General features: G+C 41.6%; 1 protein-coding gene across 1 annotated transcript; it reads right to left on the reverse strand.

Annotated features, from left to right (window-relative positions):
- Nucleotides 1–3,086: 3,086 nt before the first annotated feature.
- LOC119733188 lies at nt 3,087–16,516 on the reverse strand. The gene is made up of 12 exons (XM_038206775.1): nt 16,045–16,516; nt 15,172–15,455; nt 13,092–13,252; nt 12,074–12,134; nt 11,560–11,742; nt 10,018–10,167; nt 8,974–9,262; nt 8,026–8,121; nt 6,576–6,778; nt 5,662–5,759; nt 4,558–4,805; nt 3,087–4,458 (listed from the first exon to the last, which is right to left on the reverse strand). Exons 1-12 carry the CDS (start codon nt 16,475–16,477, stop codon nt 3,938–3,940), a joined length of 2,727 nt encoding a protein of 908 aa, XP_038062703.1. The 5' UTR covers nt 16,478–16,516; the 3' UTR covers nt 3,087–3,937.
- Between the last annotated feature and the right edge of the window lie 333 nt (nt 16,517–16,849).

The raw sequence follows: 16,849 nt of genomic DNA on the forward strand, positions 1-16,849 counted from the left end.
TTTCATTGTATTCTCAATTTATCATTTTTCCAAGCGTGAGCAGGGGAGCATTTGCCCTACCCCCCCCCCATCAAATTAACAGCAATATGGCTTCGCACCTCTTTTTCCTTCTTTTTTTTTCACAACGCGACCCCTTCAATAGCCAAAAAAAAAAGAGGTGGATCTAGACTGGTTCCCGGTCCATCCACTGCATATTTCGAATGATCCAAAGTTTGTGGGTCCTGATGCTCACGCGAAGACCCTGTGGCTAATAGCTTTGGCACATTCTGGAACTTGTGCGTACTTCGCGCGCAAACCAGTGCAGTAGGCAAACGCTGTGTGTCCCGTCCACAGTGCTCTCAAAAGTGGTAAAAACACGCCTCTTTTGTTGGAGCCCATTTAGAGGTCATCACAAATTTGTTCAATCCATGTATCAGCTCCGTTTGGCTTTTTATCAATTTTTTTCTCAGAAAAGTACGTTATCAGGATCTACCCACTTCCAAGTTTGTGGAGAAAGGTTCTGCTGGAAAGGACCTTTTTGTATATAAATTTCAAGTGTAAAATATCGAGTGCAAAATGTCAAGCAGTTATTGAAACTGTCAGGAAAGGAATAAGGTTTGTGTGTATATGTATGCGTCCATCAAGTACAGACCTCTTTTTGTCCAAAGGTTGGGCATTTTTTAATACATGTGTATGATTATTTAAACTAATTCGAGTATACACTGTGGTTTATATTCGAGTATACAAAGGTTGGGCCCTTGCCAAAGAAGTTACTGCAGGGAAAGGTTCCTCTTCTCAACCAAACCAGACCGCTGGAGAAACTCAGTGTGGAAGATCGAGTCAACTCCTGGTACAGTCACTTCAAGATCCTCCTCGGTAGTCCCCCCAGTAGTGGAGAACGAGGATGAGGAAAAACAACCTGTCTTCCAGGACTTGCCGATCAGTGATGGAGCATTCACCATCAAAGAGTACCAATCTGAAAAAGCTCACTCAAACCGGGGAAAAGTTGCGGTGAAGATGGGATAGTGCCCAGTGAGGTGCAGAAATGGGTGCCGATAGACGACCTGGTACTAAACATCTTGAACAAGGCCTTCATAGACCGAGAGTTACAAAGGTAGTGGACAGTGCTCAAACATAATTCCTATCCCGAAGTCAAGTGATCTCACAAAGGCTGATAATTATAGAGGAATCAGCCTCAGCTCTGTGGTTGCCAAGGTCTACAACTGGATGATCCTGAATAGAATCCAACCAGTTCTAGATCCTCTGTGGCGCAAAAACCAGAATGGCTTCAGAGAGAAGAGGTCCACAGTCTCACAGATACTGGCTCTAAGAAGGATCATCGAAGGGGTTAACAGGAAGCATCTCCCAGCTGTGATGACCTTTATCCACTTCAGGAAGGCATTGACTAGATTTACCGTTGGAAATTGAAATTCTGCAAGCCTACGGAATCCCAGCGCGCATAGTTCAGGTAATCAGCGATGTGTATGCCAACACTTCTGCTAGGGTGCTAACCCCAGATGGCGAGTCAGACATCTTCGAGATCATGGCTGGTGTGCTGCAGGGTGATACTCTTGCGCCCTTTTTATTCGTCATCATTCTAGACTACGCTCTGAGGCGAGCAATCACGGGGAGGGCTGAGGAGCTGGGTTTCATTCTCTTACCAAGGCAAAGCAGACAGGTGAGTGCTGTTGTAGAGACTGACTTCGATTTTGCGGATAACATCGCTCTGGTCTCGATTCGGTGTAAAAGGTACAAGATCTGCTTCTCAGCGTGGAAAGAGAGTGCAAAAAGATTGGCCTTCAGATCAATGCCAAGAAGACGGAAGACATGTGCTTTAACACTGGGGATGTGAAAATCAACACCAAGGACGGCACTACCCTAGCTGTGAGAGAATACTTCATATACCAGGGCTCCCACATCAGCTCAACAGACAAAGACATCTGAGTAAGGAAAGCACACGCTTGCAAGGCTTGCCAAAACCTCAAGAAGAGCTGGAGGTCTTTGATGGCGGATAAACTCAAACCAGCTCTATTCCGTGCATCCGTGCAGTACATCCTACTCTACGGCTCCAAGGCATGGAGCCTTACTTCAAAGCAAGAAGCTCGACTCGATGGCTGCTATACTCGCATGCTGAGGATGGCTCTAGACACGAGTTGGAGAGACAAAGTCAGGAATGAGGTGCTCTATGGCAACCTGCCAAGGATCTCTACAACTATCAGACTTAGACGATGCGATTGGCTGGTCACTGCATTCTGCATCCAGAGATAGCTGCAAGCCAACTCATCTTATGGGAACCCACTCATGGAGTAGCCTCTCGACGTGGACCAGCTGCGTCGTGATACTGGGCTAGCCTCCGCAGCCGAGATCAGGATGGCCATCGGAGACCATGATGTGTGGCGTGTCTTTGTTGCAGTCCGATGAGTCGACTTGATGATGATGCAGTGGAATCTCAATAAGTCAACCCTACTTGGAATTGGCTCAAATTTTGTGTTAAGCAGAGTTTTGAGTTATCCAATGGATTTTCTATTCAACAACAATTGACGGGAATGAGTTTTTATATGAATTAGAAGGGTTTATTTAAGTTAGAACAGGTTTTGACTTATAGAGATTTCACTGTACAGTCGAACCCTGGTAAGAAGGGCACTGTTAATATAACATCCTGCTTATAACAAGGAACATTATTTTTAGGTCTCAAAGTCTCTGTTTTTCTTTGTTTTCCATTACTGATAACACAAGGTACCTGTTATAACAAGGTAATTTGTAAAATCCCGAGGACCTTGTTATAAAGGTGTGCCCATGTAATTAGAATATTGTGGAAATGCACCAATCAAGTTTAACATGCTCCAGCCTCAATTTACAAAGAGCGTACTAAAATAGTAAACAGAGGTTGCAGAAGTGCTGAAATGTAACAGATTTTAAGGGGCATTATGGGGAAAAAATTGTCTCATGGAAGCTGGCAAATCATGCGCAAATTTCCGCAAAAGTGGCTTTCCAGAGAGGCAGGGCATTTGACAAACAAAACCACGCAACTTAAATGATAAAAAGAACATTGTGACGTGTTTCATCTCCTGGAACTCGACAATCAAACTCAAGCTGCACTTCAAAAGTTACAGGTTTGAAACTATATATTTATTTTGCAAGACACAAACTGAATGCAATCATGTAACATGACTTCCTTCAGAAGATATTGAATTCTCTTGTGAAATAAAAGTGAAACAAAATATAGGAAACTGAAAAGGATTTGCTGGTGTTTTCATTTTCACAAGTTAATTAAAGGGACACTGCATCATGGAATGCGCCTACTTGGGCTACAAAACGCGCTTTGAACGAAACGCTGTTTAATCGGAAAGAACATTAAAAAGTAGGATATAAACATCCACACAACTATCCTTTAAAAGATGGCCGTTTTTGAGTTATTCTTGTGTTATTCGTGCGAGAACGACTTTCGACGTCCATTGTTTGCAACCCCAGAAAGTCAGGCTGTTCATGCTAGTTGTGATTCCAGCCATAAAGTGTTCGCCTTCTGCAGACGTGTTAGAAACCACATTTGTGCATTGGTGCTGTGTGTAATTTATGTGACATTGTACACAACGGGCATCGTACATTGACTGAAAACGACAGGAAAATATCTTTTCTCGGGAACGGTAAGACATTATAGGTTGGTTTCCTTTCAACCATATGTTCGAAATAGGATAAGTACACAATCCAAAACATGAACATTTCAGGACGCAGTGCCCCTTTAAAGAGGGTAATGGAAGGAGACAATTTGCATATCACTGGTTTCCACATACAGTCCACCATTTACATGGAATGCATACCAGGGAAGGGAAGTAGTCTGGTTTCTGGTCCTTAAATACAAAAACTTAAAAGAAGGGGCAGAAACCAGAGCTCACATCACTGGTTCCCATGCAACATTACATTTAAGACAACCATTGCATACCAGTGACATGCCGTGCATTCATTTATCAGATTTCTCTCCTTGTGGTTCAGTTTTGGTTACTACTGGAGCAGCGATTGGTTTAGACCTTGTCTGAACCTGGTTAGGCAGGTTAGATCTGGTTTGAACTCGGGTGGTCTGCAAATCCGGTTTAGTTTTAGTTTGGGTTTGCAAATCCAGTTTAGGTTTACTTTGGGTTTGCAAATCCGGTTTAGGTTTACTTTGGGTTTGCAAATCCGGTTTGGTTTTAGTTTGGGTTTGCAAATCCGGTTTAGTTTTAGTAACAGTCACTACTGCTGGTTTAGATCTGGTTTGAATGGTGCTGACTTTGTGTTCCTCCTTAGTTATAGTTGGTTTGGATCGAGTTTGCATAGTACTGAGTACAATGGAAGGTTCTTCACTCGTTTTAGTTTGAACTCTCGTATCTGTTTGGATTGTGTCGGTGGCGGTCGTTAGTAGATATCGTAGACTACTCCCTGATGTCACAGAGCAGGGCGGTTCTGTTGATGTGGAAATATTCAAGTCTTGATCTTGCTTCAGATCTGTGATAAATTAAAAAAAGAAAATTAATAAATATTCATGTTCTCATTGTTCTTTGTTGTGTACTTGTCAAAAAAAGACTTTTCAATTTGTGCCTTTACCTGATTGGTCAGATTTCCTGACGCTGCTCCCTCCTTCCCGACGGCTTTTCTTCCCAGAGTCCCTTGCCTTGTGTTTGGTTTGACCTTTGACCTCCTGGTCATGTGACCGTGTTGTCGTGAACTTCATCCACTTGTAACTGAGGCACTTCCGCGCACCCGGCGAACACTGGATCAGGTTTTGGATCGTTGGGTGCGTCAGTCCAAAAAAGTCGGTTCCCTTGCCTTTTGCGCTGGGAATCTCTTGACCACTTTGTGAAAAAGAAATTTATTTAAAGGAAAACTTTCAATAAAGCTGACTCTGAAATTTACTCCAGTGGAACGTGCACCCTAGACTTTAACCGAAAATAATGTACTTGTGCTCTAGCAACTGAACTACGTGTATACGTGTATCTCGTGGTAGAATTTTAGTCAGGTGCAAAGACTTATCAATCATGAATCATTCGCAAGTTAATCACTGATCAGTCGCTTGTCAATCACAAGCCAGTCACAAGTCAATCACAAGTCAATCACTAATCAACCAAAAGTCAATCTTAAGCCATTCACAAGTCAGTCACAAGTCAATCGTTGATCAATCACTCTTCTATCACTAGCCATCCAGCCTCAAGTCAAGTGACACTATTCAAATGAAGAAAGACAAAAGCTATTTCTTTGTCATTATTCATCTCCAGTTACTCGTGATATTACTTGTGATAGGTCTTGTGATTGTCTTGTGATTGTCTAGTGATTGTCTTGTGATTGTCTTGTGGTTTGTTTTGTGATTGACTTGTAATTGTCTAGTGATTGACTTGTGATAGACTTGGGATTGTCTTGTGGTTGTCTACTGATTGTCAAGTGATTGTCTTGTGATTGTCTTGTGATTGTCTAGTGATTGTCTTGTGATTGTCTTGGGATTGTCTTGTGGTTGTCTTCAGGTTGTCTAATGATTGTCTTGAGATTGTCTTGTGGTTGTCTTGTGATTGACTTGTGATTGTCTTGTGACCATTTGACCCATGTGTTCCCATGCTGTTCCCAGTGGTAACAAAATATCTTCCTAATTAGCCAGGCAGTTTTCCCAAGTGAAACTTTCCAAATGTTGCAAGTTTTGAGACGTTTTCTCAGACCTACCCATATGTATTGATTTCATCCAGCAAATTGTCGTGACATTCCGTCGGTGACGAACCAACAAATGGATGATCCGGTTCATCCTCTGCAACAATCTCAAACTGTGGAAAGAAACACAAACAGACAAATCGTCACCAACACCACGAAGTAACACCCATCTACATACCAGTAAAAACTAGCAATCGGAGAAAACGGCAACTATAGTTGAACGCCTTCTAAAACAACACTTTGCGTCAAAACGACAGAGTATTTTCAGTTGGGTTTCTCGTTGTGGATACTTGATGAATTGAATTAATTAAATCTGCTGTTTTTCACCCGTTTGTGTATTAAATAAACAAGAAATAAGAGAAAAAAGATGAGTGTTAGTTCATGAAACCGAAAAAGCTGCAAAACTGTAAATTTTCGTTTTCACGAAGTAACACTCTTCAATGTATACAACACGAGGAAAGTGCAACTTCAGGTCAGCGCGCGCGCGCTCATACAACTTATTACAAGAAGAGTGCTACTTCGTGAAAACGTTTTTGCTCACTTATGAGCAGAGTGCGCGCCATGCATTGCAATGGTAAATGGATACTTGAGTGTTACTTTGTGAAAACGAAAATTGTCACTTTTACGCAAAAGTTGCCATGGATACTTAGTGTAATTATTAAAGTAAAGCTCTTGAAGCTTTGAAACTTCGTGCAATGGTAGGCCTTGATGAATAATGTTTAAAAATCCAAAAAACTGAAAATCGAAAAAAATATGGTTTAACACGGTAGAGTGTTACTTCGTGGTGTCGGTGACGAAATAATATCAAACAAACAAACAACATCTGCACGATTAAGGTACATGCATGGACACAATTGTCAGAAAGTTGACGTGACCATTCTGGACCAATGAAAAGACAGTATCCACGAAGGAACATCACAGTGACGTACCCTTGGTTGCTGGCCAGCATCCAGCACTTTACACGTGTACAGACACGTGACGTTAGGATCCTTAGCGCTGGTGTACATACGACTGCTGCAGAATCCAGCTGGGTAGATGCAATGTTCGCCGTGGTAAGCGGGTCGATCTGTTATGATTTGACCAAGACTGTGAACAGTCAGGCTGCTTAGCTTGATGGGAAATATTGGCATGCCTGAAAGAAAAAAAAAAGAAGGAATTAAATCAATCTGAGCATGACAAATAGAGAGCGATGCAAAGCTGCCAACTATTACGAATTTTTCGTAATTACTACAATTTTTTTGATGAATTACGAAAATACGAATTGCCACAAAAAAATTGCGAATTTCCCATTTCTACCTAACGAAAAAAAAATATGCTTGTAAAGTATCGTTTTTGCCCGAAAACTTCTGGCTAAATGTTACGATAATGGATGGACTGGTGACAAGTCTAATATGCAATGCGGTCAAGCACCTGATAGACATCAATGCGGTGTGCGCAGTGGAGTACTTGAGGACCAGACTTAAAATATTTTTCAGTGGTGTGTCATTTTGTGTGCACCTCGTGGATGTGTGGTTGTGTGTATTGACTAATTTTCAGTGACGACGTGAGCGCAATTAATTGGTCGCTTATTGCCGGGATGAGACCCATCAGTGCGAAATTTTGATCATGGAATTTAATAAGAGTATGGTTGGAAGAAGTGGTAATAGACTTTGAGTTTATCACAACGTCCAGAAAAGATAAATCAGCATGCGTTTGCAAGGTATGTTGGCGGGATATTTTCAATGCATATTGAAATGCATATATTTTCAGCACTCTGATTTCACCGGACACAATATTTATGTTAATCAAATTAGGTTTTGCCCTTCACCGACGTATAAACACTGTATACTCACTCGGGAGGGACTTGAACCCACGACCTCCTGCTTTCTAGTGCAGATGTCTTACCACTCGACCACCGAGCTAACGGGATCGGTTGGCTGGTTCGAATCTGATGTACATAGCAGCGGGTACCGCATTAACTATTCATAAGATGGAATTTTGCGTCGGGGTGATGTAAATCAAATTAGGTTTACAGTGTATACAGTGTTTATACGTCAGTGAAGGGCAAAACCTAATTTGATTTACATCACCCCGATGCAAAATTCCATCTTATGAATACTTATGTTATTAGCAATCAGATTCACAAAGGAAGTCACATGATTCAAATTTGACAGCTGCCATCTTATCATGTGACTGATCATCACGTGACCAATTATAGAACGGTATCAGGCATGTGTATGAGTTAACGTTGGGTTCTCCGCAATGGTGAAAAAAAATGTACCAGTCATCTCATGAGCCAGTAAAATCAAAAAGGTGTGCAACGAGCTTTAGTCTGTCAAGAAATTACTTCCTAATCTCCTCAGACAACGATTTCGCCAGAATTTGTGGTTGAGAGTTTACCTTCAGAATCTAATGGTATCTGCTGCACAAGACGCTTACTTGACATGCTCGATGACCTTTTGGATTTTGACCTGCCAGAATCCTTTCTTGGCTTATCTACAAAAACATACAAATATTAAGAAATAAATAAAGAAACCTAATATAAATTGAGAAAAACCTCAGGACCACAGCACAGAAAACAAACTAAAGTACAATGAATTTCGGTGAAAAACAATTATTTTTGTGAGTTTTCAAAAAGACACTAAGAACCAAAATACCTAACACAAAACTATAAATAATTTGAAAATTCACACCTCCCATGCATTTCCCGTACCGACCAGTGACTGAGTTTTGCTTTTGCATTTAATTTTCGTTTGTCTTTCCAGCTTTCGCACATCCTTCGCACTAGTCCTTTCATAAGTAACGCTCTGCCACCTCTATTGAACTGTGAACTCCTACTGATCTGAAATGCAGGAGTTAAGTTAATGGCACAAAGGGCACTAGACTGATGTACGTGCCACCATACCACATCAACCACAATAACAACCTCCTAAAAGGTGCTGTGGCCTCATGGTCTGGAGCATTGAATTCGTGGTCTGCGGTTAATTCCACAGGTTGTGGGTTCGAGTCCAGCCTGGTTATGGTGTGTGTGTCCTTGGGCAAGGCACTTTGTCGTTCATTGCTTCTCTCCACCCAGGAGTAAATGGGTACCTGTGAGGGCAGAGAGGGTTACTGTGGTTGGCTGCTTTGCGCCGAAATGGCAGCATGGAGCTGTATACTCCCAAGGGAGCTGAGATGGTATTTGGAATGTTTCATTGGCCCAATGAGCAGGGTAATAATAAGCACCTTATGTCCTTTGGCAATTTGGTGCTATATAAATCCAGTTATTATTATTATTTATTAAAACTTGACAGATTTTTTCCAAATCAAGACAAATCACAATGATATCGTGGGAAATTCAAAGTTTACCCTTTTCAGACTTTTTAGCTTTCTTATGTTTCCTCTTATTCTTGTTCCCTTTCTCGCGTTTGTTTAGTGACGACAGTGATGAAATCAGATGTCCGTCGCCACCTTCACTGGTCCCATGACGTTTGGATACCGGGCGCCGGGAGGAGGGCGTGGCTTTGGTGGAAGTGGGCGGGACGTCGCAGATTTCTTGGTAGTGCAGGACGCGTTGTAAGAGGAAGAATCGTTCTTGCTGCGCTCGCTTGACTTTCTGCTCGGTACGACACACCTCATCATTCAAAGCGGCATTTTCCTGGAATGAAACACCAAGGAAATATAACCCTAAAGGAGTCATTTCAACAAATGTTCGGGAAAAGTTGAGGAAAAATTTTATCCACAACAGGCCCATTGTATTTTGTATTTTGTATTAGTTTCAGGATTCTGAACAAATGTTCTGGAATTTTTCCTGGGAAGAGGTGATGAAGAAAGGAGTTGAATTAATTCTGCTGTCCAAAAACAGAGTTAAAGGGAATATGCAACATTTGCTTTTGCTGTAAATTTCAGAAATTGATGGATTGGGGGGGGGGGGGGTTAGTATTTTATAGCAAATATTGTTACACCGACTTGTTTTGTGTTCGTAGATGCTTGAAAAGCCAAGAAAAACAATCATGTTCCTGTAGTCTGGTTCCCTCATCCCACGTAAGATGACACGGAGCAATTTATAGATGCCGGGGAATTGTAAGGTCAGGGAACAAGTCTATCTGGCTTGTATCCATTCATAGGTGTGTAATCAAATGCAAACAAACATGCGGACTTACTAATGTCGTAAGTTGCGGGCAGTATTGAAAAAAGCCAGTTTTTTTTCAAGGCTGGTCAGCCGATCAGCTTTGGAAATTGATACAAAAATATCGCTTTTCTTGGAAATGACAAAACACCAGGTGCCATGATTTTACAGGATGATTTTGACAGTCAATCACTAACAGTCCAGTATTGGTATTTCATAATAATTTGGTAGTTTTTTTTTTTGATGTTCGCAAATGTTGTATATTCCCTTTAAGGCTTACTTACGAATATCATGAGTTTGATGAGCTTTCGTAGCTTGCGGTATTTAACCTTGTAGCGTAGGGACTGGACTGCGGCATTGTCCTTTGGCGTCGCTCGTTTACGTGATGTGGTGTGAGTCGGCGCGTTGCGCTTTCTCACTTTATCTTCTGCTGTCTGTGGGAAAACAAGACATGGCAAGCCTAGCAAAGATGGTCCCAAACACACAAAATTCGATTCAGAATGGCTATTCACTGGATGTCTTTTCATGCATGTTGTCTACACAATGAGCCAGATTTAACTCATTCATTGGCGATACAGGGTAGCCTATTTCAAATTTGTGGGCTGAGGTGAGACTTAAGCAAGTCTAATACATTGAGTTTGTCCATCTTAACCCTTTCATGCCCACATTGTTTATTGACTTGGCTCTCCCCAGGACCAAATTGTTTGCTCAGTCATGCGGAAATCACTAGAGTGTGAAAAAAATGAGCACGAGTCAAAACTCACTTTTTTCAACCCAGATTTTCACTGCCAAGGAGTGATTTAAATCATAGGTGATGTGTGTAACGTTTGTTCCTTGAACCTTACTCTTTTATGTGATGTAAAAATGAGGTCCATACGTGCAAATATAAGAAAGTAATGCCTTTTTGTTCATCTGGTCCCAATTATCAAACTGCAAGCCATTTCACCACATGACCAAATGGCACTCCATACCTCAAATTGTGCGTGGATACTTCTGAAGCACTTTTCTCATTTTTTTGTAATGGTAACACTATGAATTACCCACACCAATAGAAAGATCCGAAAACACTCTTTCAGCTGGTATATAGTTGATGTATGGGCGGCCAAACATATCAACATTCCGCCTTTCTGAAAAGTAGTGAATATGTCTGTGTTGAGGGTGTTTTGTGTGTGGTTTCCTTTTGTGTGTGGTTTCCTTTTGTCGACAAAAGTCGCCCATGGTAAGGAAAGGGTTAAGTTAGCATGTGTGTACGTGTTCTAAAAAAACCTGAGGACCGACACACAAAGGGAAAACAACAGATCCTTCAGTCCTCGGGAGTTGGGTCTTTTGTTGCAAACGGTCCTCTGTAGTAAGTTTGTGTGCTTAGTCTATGGGAGAGTGTTATATTACAGGGACAAAGGGAAACACAAAGCATTGTCCTCGAGAGTATAGTAAAACAAGAGCGTGTGCTCTGTGCGAGGCTCAATGCTTATAATTTGTGAAATGACCACAGGTCCTTTAGTAGAAACAAGACATAGGGCCAAGTTGGCAATAACAGGTCTGTGCATGAACTATAGAGGGCGCCCTTTATCCATCTCAGGAGAAGCAAGTGCACACTGATTCCAATGCAGCTGAACCAACTGTAGCCTACAGTAATTTGCAGTGATCATAATGGACCATTCCAGATTCGGCCCGAAGACACTTTCAGCTGTGTATATTTCTCACAGTATTTGTGAGAGAGTTTGACCAACCTTGGTCACATGGCCAAAAGTCCCAATCTTGTTGTTCAATTTAAGCACACTCTTTGATTGACAGGCAGGACGGATCCATTATGCTAATCATAATACCATTATTCCGAAGACTCCGTTTTGTCCTTCCACGCGTTTGAATCGTCGACTGCCGCGCTGAGTGTCGCGGTAGAGAACCGCTTCTAATGACGACTTGGCACTGGATTGGACCAGACCTCGGTCTAAAATACGCTGCTTGATGACTTTGATGTGCAGAGGACATGCGGCTTCTTCTAAAACGACCTGAAGGACAAACAAGTATGGAGGGCAAAATGGTCAAAAATGTGAACAATTCTGGACATTGAGAAATTCTTATCTGGGCAGGAGATCGACATATTCCTACCTGGGCAGAAAATTGACTAAGAATTTAAGCATTTCAAGCTGGGCTAAAATTTGATGGATTTTTGACGGGTTAACATAATCCCTACAGTTCGGCAAGATTTTGACATATTCTTACCCGGGCACGATATTTACAGACATGTTTTCTTACTTGGGTCAGAAACGGACATTTATTTTTACCTTGACAGGAGATTGACATAATTCCAACCTGGGCAAGTGATTGACATATTCTTACCTGGGCAGCGTCCAGCCACGTCATTCCTGGTCGGTCACTACAATCTGAACCAGTCATGTCACTATGGCAAACAAAATATCAAACAAAAATGATTTTATTTCAAATATTCAAATAATATAATATAAAGCGTCCTGCACTTCCTGTATCTGTCTTGCTAACCAGAAAATATTGTTAAGCAAATTTTGTGCACAATTCAACCACAAAGCCAGCAACAAGCAGCATTATTGTACAGCTGTTTGTCTGATAACTTGTTTGTACTAAGCATGTAATGTTGGCACTTAGCAAAATTATATGCTTTACAGGTTCATGAAATTGTCCCTTGATGTTCACCAAATCTCGACTCTTGGGCATAATAAGAATCGATTACAAAAATGATTGTAATCGCCCAAGCCTAGCCCTGTGGCTAATATAGCTGTTTGTCAAACAGTGGCTTTATCTCAGCTTTGGCTTCACATGGTTTTAGCCCCTTGACTTCGGGGATCAAGCTCATGGCCCCTGTTCCTGCTTGAAAGACATCAAATCCTATAACACCAGGATGAAGTTTGGAGTTTCATCCTAGCTTTGGCTTCAAGAGATGTAGCCAAAGCTGGGATGAAGAAAAGTTTTCATAAATTCCATGTTATGTTTGAGGAACATCAAATCCTATAAAACCAGGCTGAAGTTTTGAGTTTCGTCCCAGCATTGGCTTCAAGAGATGAAACCAAAGCCTGCATGAAAGTGATGACGCTTTGGCTTGAAGTGATGAAGCCACAGCTTGGATGAAACCAGAGTTTCATAAAATCCATGTTCTGCTTGAAAACCATCCAATCCTATAATACCAGGCTGAAGTTTGGAGTTTCATTTCAGCTTTGGCTTCAAGAGACGTAGCCAAAGCTGGGATGAAGCCAGAGTTTTATAAACTCCATGTTCTGCTTGAAGAATGCCATGCTGAAGTTTGGAGTTTCATTCCAGGTTTGGCTTCAAGAGATGTAGCCAAAGCTGGGAGGAAGCCATGTTTTTAACAAATTCTTTGACATACCCTTGACTGCATGCTGGTGCAACTGAGTTGACTGCAGTAGGAGCTGTAGGGACAGATGCAAAGACTTCTGTAGGCATCATGTCAGCTGAGTAGTCAGGTGACATCAGGGGTGGCGGGATGGAAGGAAAACTGGATGGGTAATTGGTAGAGTTGCTCATCGTCTGTAGAAAGGATAGAACAAAGGGAGTTAAGAAGCATCGACTGATGTAGGGTTCGAACCTGTAACCCCTGAAGTACATATACCGGTACCAGTGCTTTACCAACTGAGCTCTATGTTTATGACACAGGCAATGGACTCCGTGCACAAGTACACTGCCAGAAAAGGAAAGTTGGAGGAGACTGTTACAACTGATAATGTAGTAACCAACTGATAATGTATCACCAACCGATAATGTCACACAAGTTGACCGATACTGTATCACTAACCGATAATGTAACAGAAATTGACCGACAGTGTAGTAAACGTTACTACACTATCGGTCAATATTTGTTTCATTATCGGGTAAGACCGATAATGTAACAACAATCGACTGATAGTGTAGTACTGACATTTTTACCACACTATCAGTCAATTTCTGTTGCATTATCGGTTAGTGATACAGTATCGGTCAATTTGTGTGACATTATCGGTTGGTGATACATTATCCGTTGGTTACTACATTATCAGTTGTAACAGGAGACCTAGACTGGTTCCTGGTCCATCCACTGCATACGTGTATTTTGAATGATCCAAAGTTATTAGGGGCGGGGATTAGTCTGGGAGACCATCACAAGTTAAATTCAAATGTATTCGTGCGCAGACGACACCTGACGCTTACGTGAAGACACTGTGGTTATTATAATAGTTTTGGCACATTCACGGAGTCGTGCGTACTTCGCGCGAACCTGTCCAGTACAGTACAGTACACACATCCATGGGGCTCTCAAAAATGGTAAAAACATGCCCACTTTTGTTGGCGCACGCAGCCCATAGCTGGTAATCATTTGTGTTGAAATATGAACCATAGTTGGGTTTAGTAAAGAAAACTGACTGAAGTGGGGTGCGAACTGGCAACCTCTGAAGTACCGTACCACTGCTCTACCGAGCTATAGGCCTATGCTTGTGACACAGGCAATAGTACATGTAGGTTATCATTTGTGTGTTAAAATATGAAACATGGTTGGGTTTTGTATAGAGAGGATTAACTGAAGTGGGGATCGAACCTGCAACCTCTAAAGTGCTATACAAACTATTGGTAACAACATATTGCACGCATGTTGGTACCGGTACATGTATTGGGCTCACTAACATGGTTGAAGGTACAGTCCATCATTTGCAGCTATCCAAAAAGTAACTGACGTAATTATTGTTGAAAAGCTTACTTGGTTTAAAGATGGTAATGGGACTAAACTCCCTGTGAAATTCTTCTTTCTGGCAAGCTGTCATTTTGAAGAAATCAATGAAAGAAGGCCTAAAGACGCATCGTTGGGAATTTCCATAAGTAGTTCGTTTTTTTTATTCGGCAAAGACACGACGCACTATGATTGCTTGCAATAATTTGTCCGTTCAGTGCGCAACATCGCGTACCTGCAATCAGCTCATTAGTGAGAACGTGTCTCGGATGCTGAATTCAGGCCCAATTCAAAACATGGCTCAGCAACTCTTGATTTGAAATTGAGATCCTAGAATATTGTTTTCTCCGAATATGCAGCATTCACCGAGCTAAAACTTCATCAGGTTAGTTGTTCAGCACCCTTCTTTAGATTTTGAGCACTTTTGTTGCTTCAAACGAACATAATGCACAAAAGACAAATGATGGACTGTACTGGCCTTTCAACCATTGTCTGCACTTGAACTTGCTCGTATTGACTCCACCAGTCTCTGTGTCCAAGTACCCCCTCAACAGTTACAAAGAGAGAGTTGGGGAGATCACTGGGAGGGACTTGCATTGCCACCATAAGCCTGATGCTTTTGCAAAGACACTTCAGGCTTGTGCACATTCATTCTCGCATACTGTTTTATCTACTGTTCACGCATGTAGACCATACGTACATCACAATGTCTTCAAATTAATGAAGACATAATCACCAGAGCACAAACCTGTTGTTGTGTCGTTACACCAAATCCAGCCATGATGCCCTGTCTATCTGCATTAGGAGCCATTCCACCGAGCCCTAGCCCAAGACTATGCAATGGAAGACCATGCGGGTGTGGTAAACCAAACGGCAAACCTAAGCTAGCCGCTGCAGCGGCTGCGGCTAGACTGGCGCCTTGCCCTGCTAGGTCTTGTGCCCCGAGGTTTGGCATCATGCCTGGACGAAGCCGGGCAAGTTGGCTTGCTAGGGTCAGTTGATGGGATGAAGGCATTGGTAGCATGTTGGCTGCTGTGAATTGAATTCAAAAGAAGATTGAATAAGAATGCTTCCAGTTTTATAATTTTTTTTTTAATAAAAGCATAGCTTCATCAGATGATGAAGAAATCTGTTCATTTGGATGCAAACTTCACCATCGATACTCAAGACGTGTTAATCATTCAGGAAAAAAAATATAGGCCAAGTAAAAAAAAAATAGCAGTTTCCGTTCGGCCTTTTTGAAAAAGTGAAGGAGGCAGGTGTTGTTTTTTTATGGGGGATGGATTCTTCAACTTTCTCGACTATTTTGCCGATACAAAATTGTTCCCAAAGGCGCCATTACCTTTTCTGCATACATGCTGCTCTGCAATTTTGTTGAAAACAAATAAAAAGACAATATAATATAAAGTAATAGATATACTTGTGCAAAATATTTTGGAAAAAAAACAAAAAACAAAGGAGGCGACGAAGAAAAAAGGAAGCACGCAGGATGAGAAATATATTTTTTACTTTGACCTAAACATGCTAAACAAATCAAGTTACTGTACTTGCCTTGTTCACATTGGAAATCAATCGATGAAAAACATTCGAATTTCCAAAAAATATATGAATTTTGTTTTACCTGCATGAGATTGCACATTTCCAGGATATCCAATGTGTGGATGCGGTACTTGGCCCCCAGGACTCGGCAATTCAGGACCAACAGTAACATGCCGCTGCTGCTGTTGCTGCTGCAATTCATGCAGCTGATGTGCTTGCTGTAAGTGCAGCAAGTGAGCTTGTTGCTGTAACAACGACTGCACCGTAGCTGGGCCGCTGTGATTCGACCCCGTGGCTCCCGGCGAAGGAAACGGCGGCCGCACGCTACCAAAATCAAACCCCGGTAAGTGTGAAAATTGAGTACTAGAAGCAGAACTTGAAGTAAGGTTAGGTACTCCCTGTGTGGCGGTCGCTCCTGTTGTTGTCGTTGAAGGGGAATTGGAGCCAAAATTCGGTGAATTTACTGGCGTGGAAACGACCACAGGTTCAGTTTTAATTTTGACCTTCGCCTCCATGTTTGATCGATTAGACTATCAAACAGGGCTAAAATCCATCTGGTAAAAGATGGATGGGCGGGGCATCTTTATTGTCGTTTTCGATTCCCTCTTCGTTTGAATCATGGAATGTATCCTTTAAAATATATATATATATAGGAGGGGTAGGTAGCTTTATAAAAAAACATAAAAATTTATTTCAAATCCTCGGTATATATTGTCTCATATTTGGATATTTAAATTAATGAAGTAAATTAGAGGGATGGCATTATACATAACCTCAAACGAGCAAGAGATTTTTTTTCTTTCGCCAGTTAAATTGGAATTGAAAACTTATCCAGTCCCAAATTTGAGATTAAAATGACAGAGATGTTTCTGCAAAGTAATTGTTGG

Source organism: Patiria miniata, unplaced genomic scaffold, assembly GCF_015706575.1.
Source record: "Patiria miniata isolate m_02_andy unplaced genomic scaffold, ASM1570657v1 HiC_scaffold_25, whole genome shotgun sequence".
NCBI classification, from domain to species: domain Eukaryota; kingdom Metazoa; phylum Echinodermata; class Asteroidea; order Valvatida; family Asterinidae; genus Patiria; species Patiria miniata.

Excerpts from the sequence above, each read along its gene's own strand:
- LOC119733188 (XM_038206775.1), bottom strand. The coding sequence starts at position 16,477 with ATGGAGGCGAAGGTCAAAATTAAAACTGAACCTGTGGTCGTTTCCACG. Across the intron at positions 13,253-15,171 it reads GTGTAACGACACAACAACAG|ACGATGAGCAACTCTACCAA; the intron begins GTTTGTGCTCTG and ends TCCTTTCTACAG. Across the intron at positions 8,122-8,973 it reads AGCTAAAAAGTCTGAAAAGG|ATAAGCCAAGAAAGGATTCT; the intron begins GTAAACTTTGAA and ends ATGTTTTTGTAG.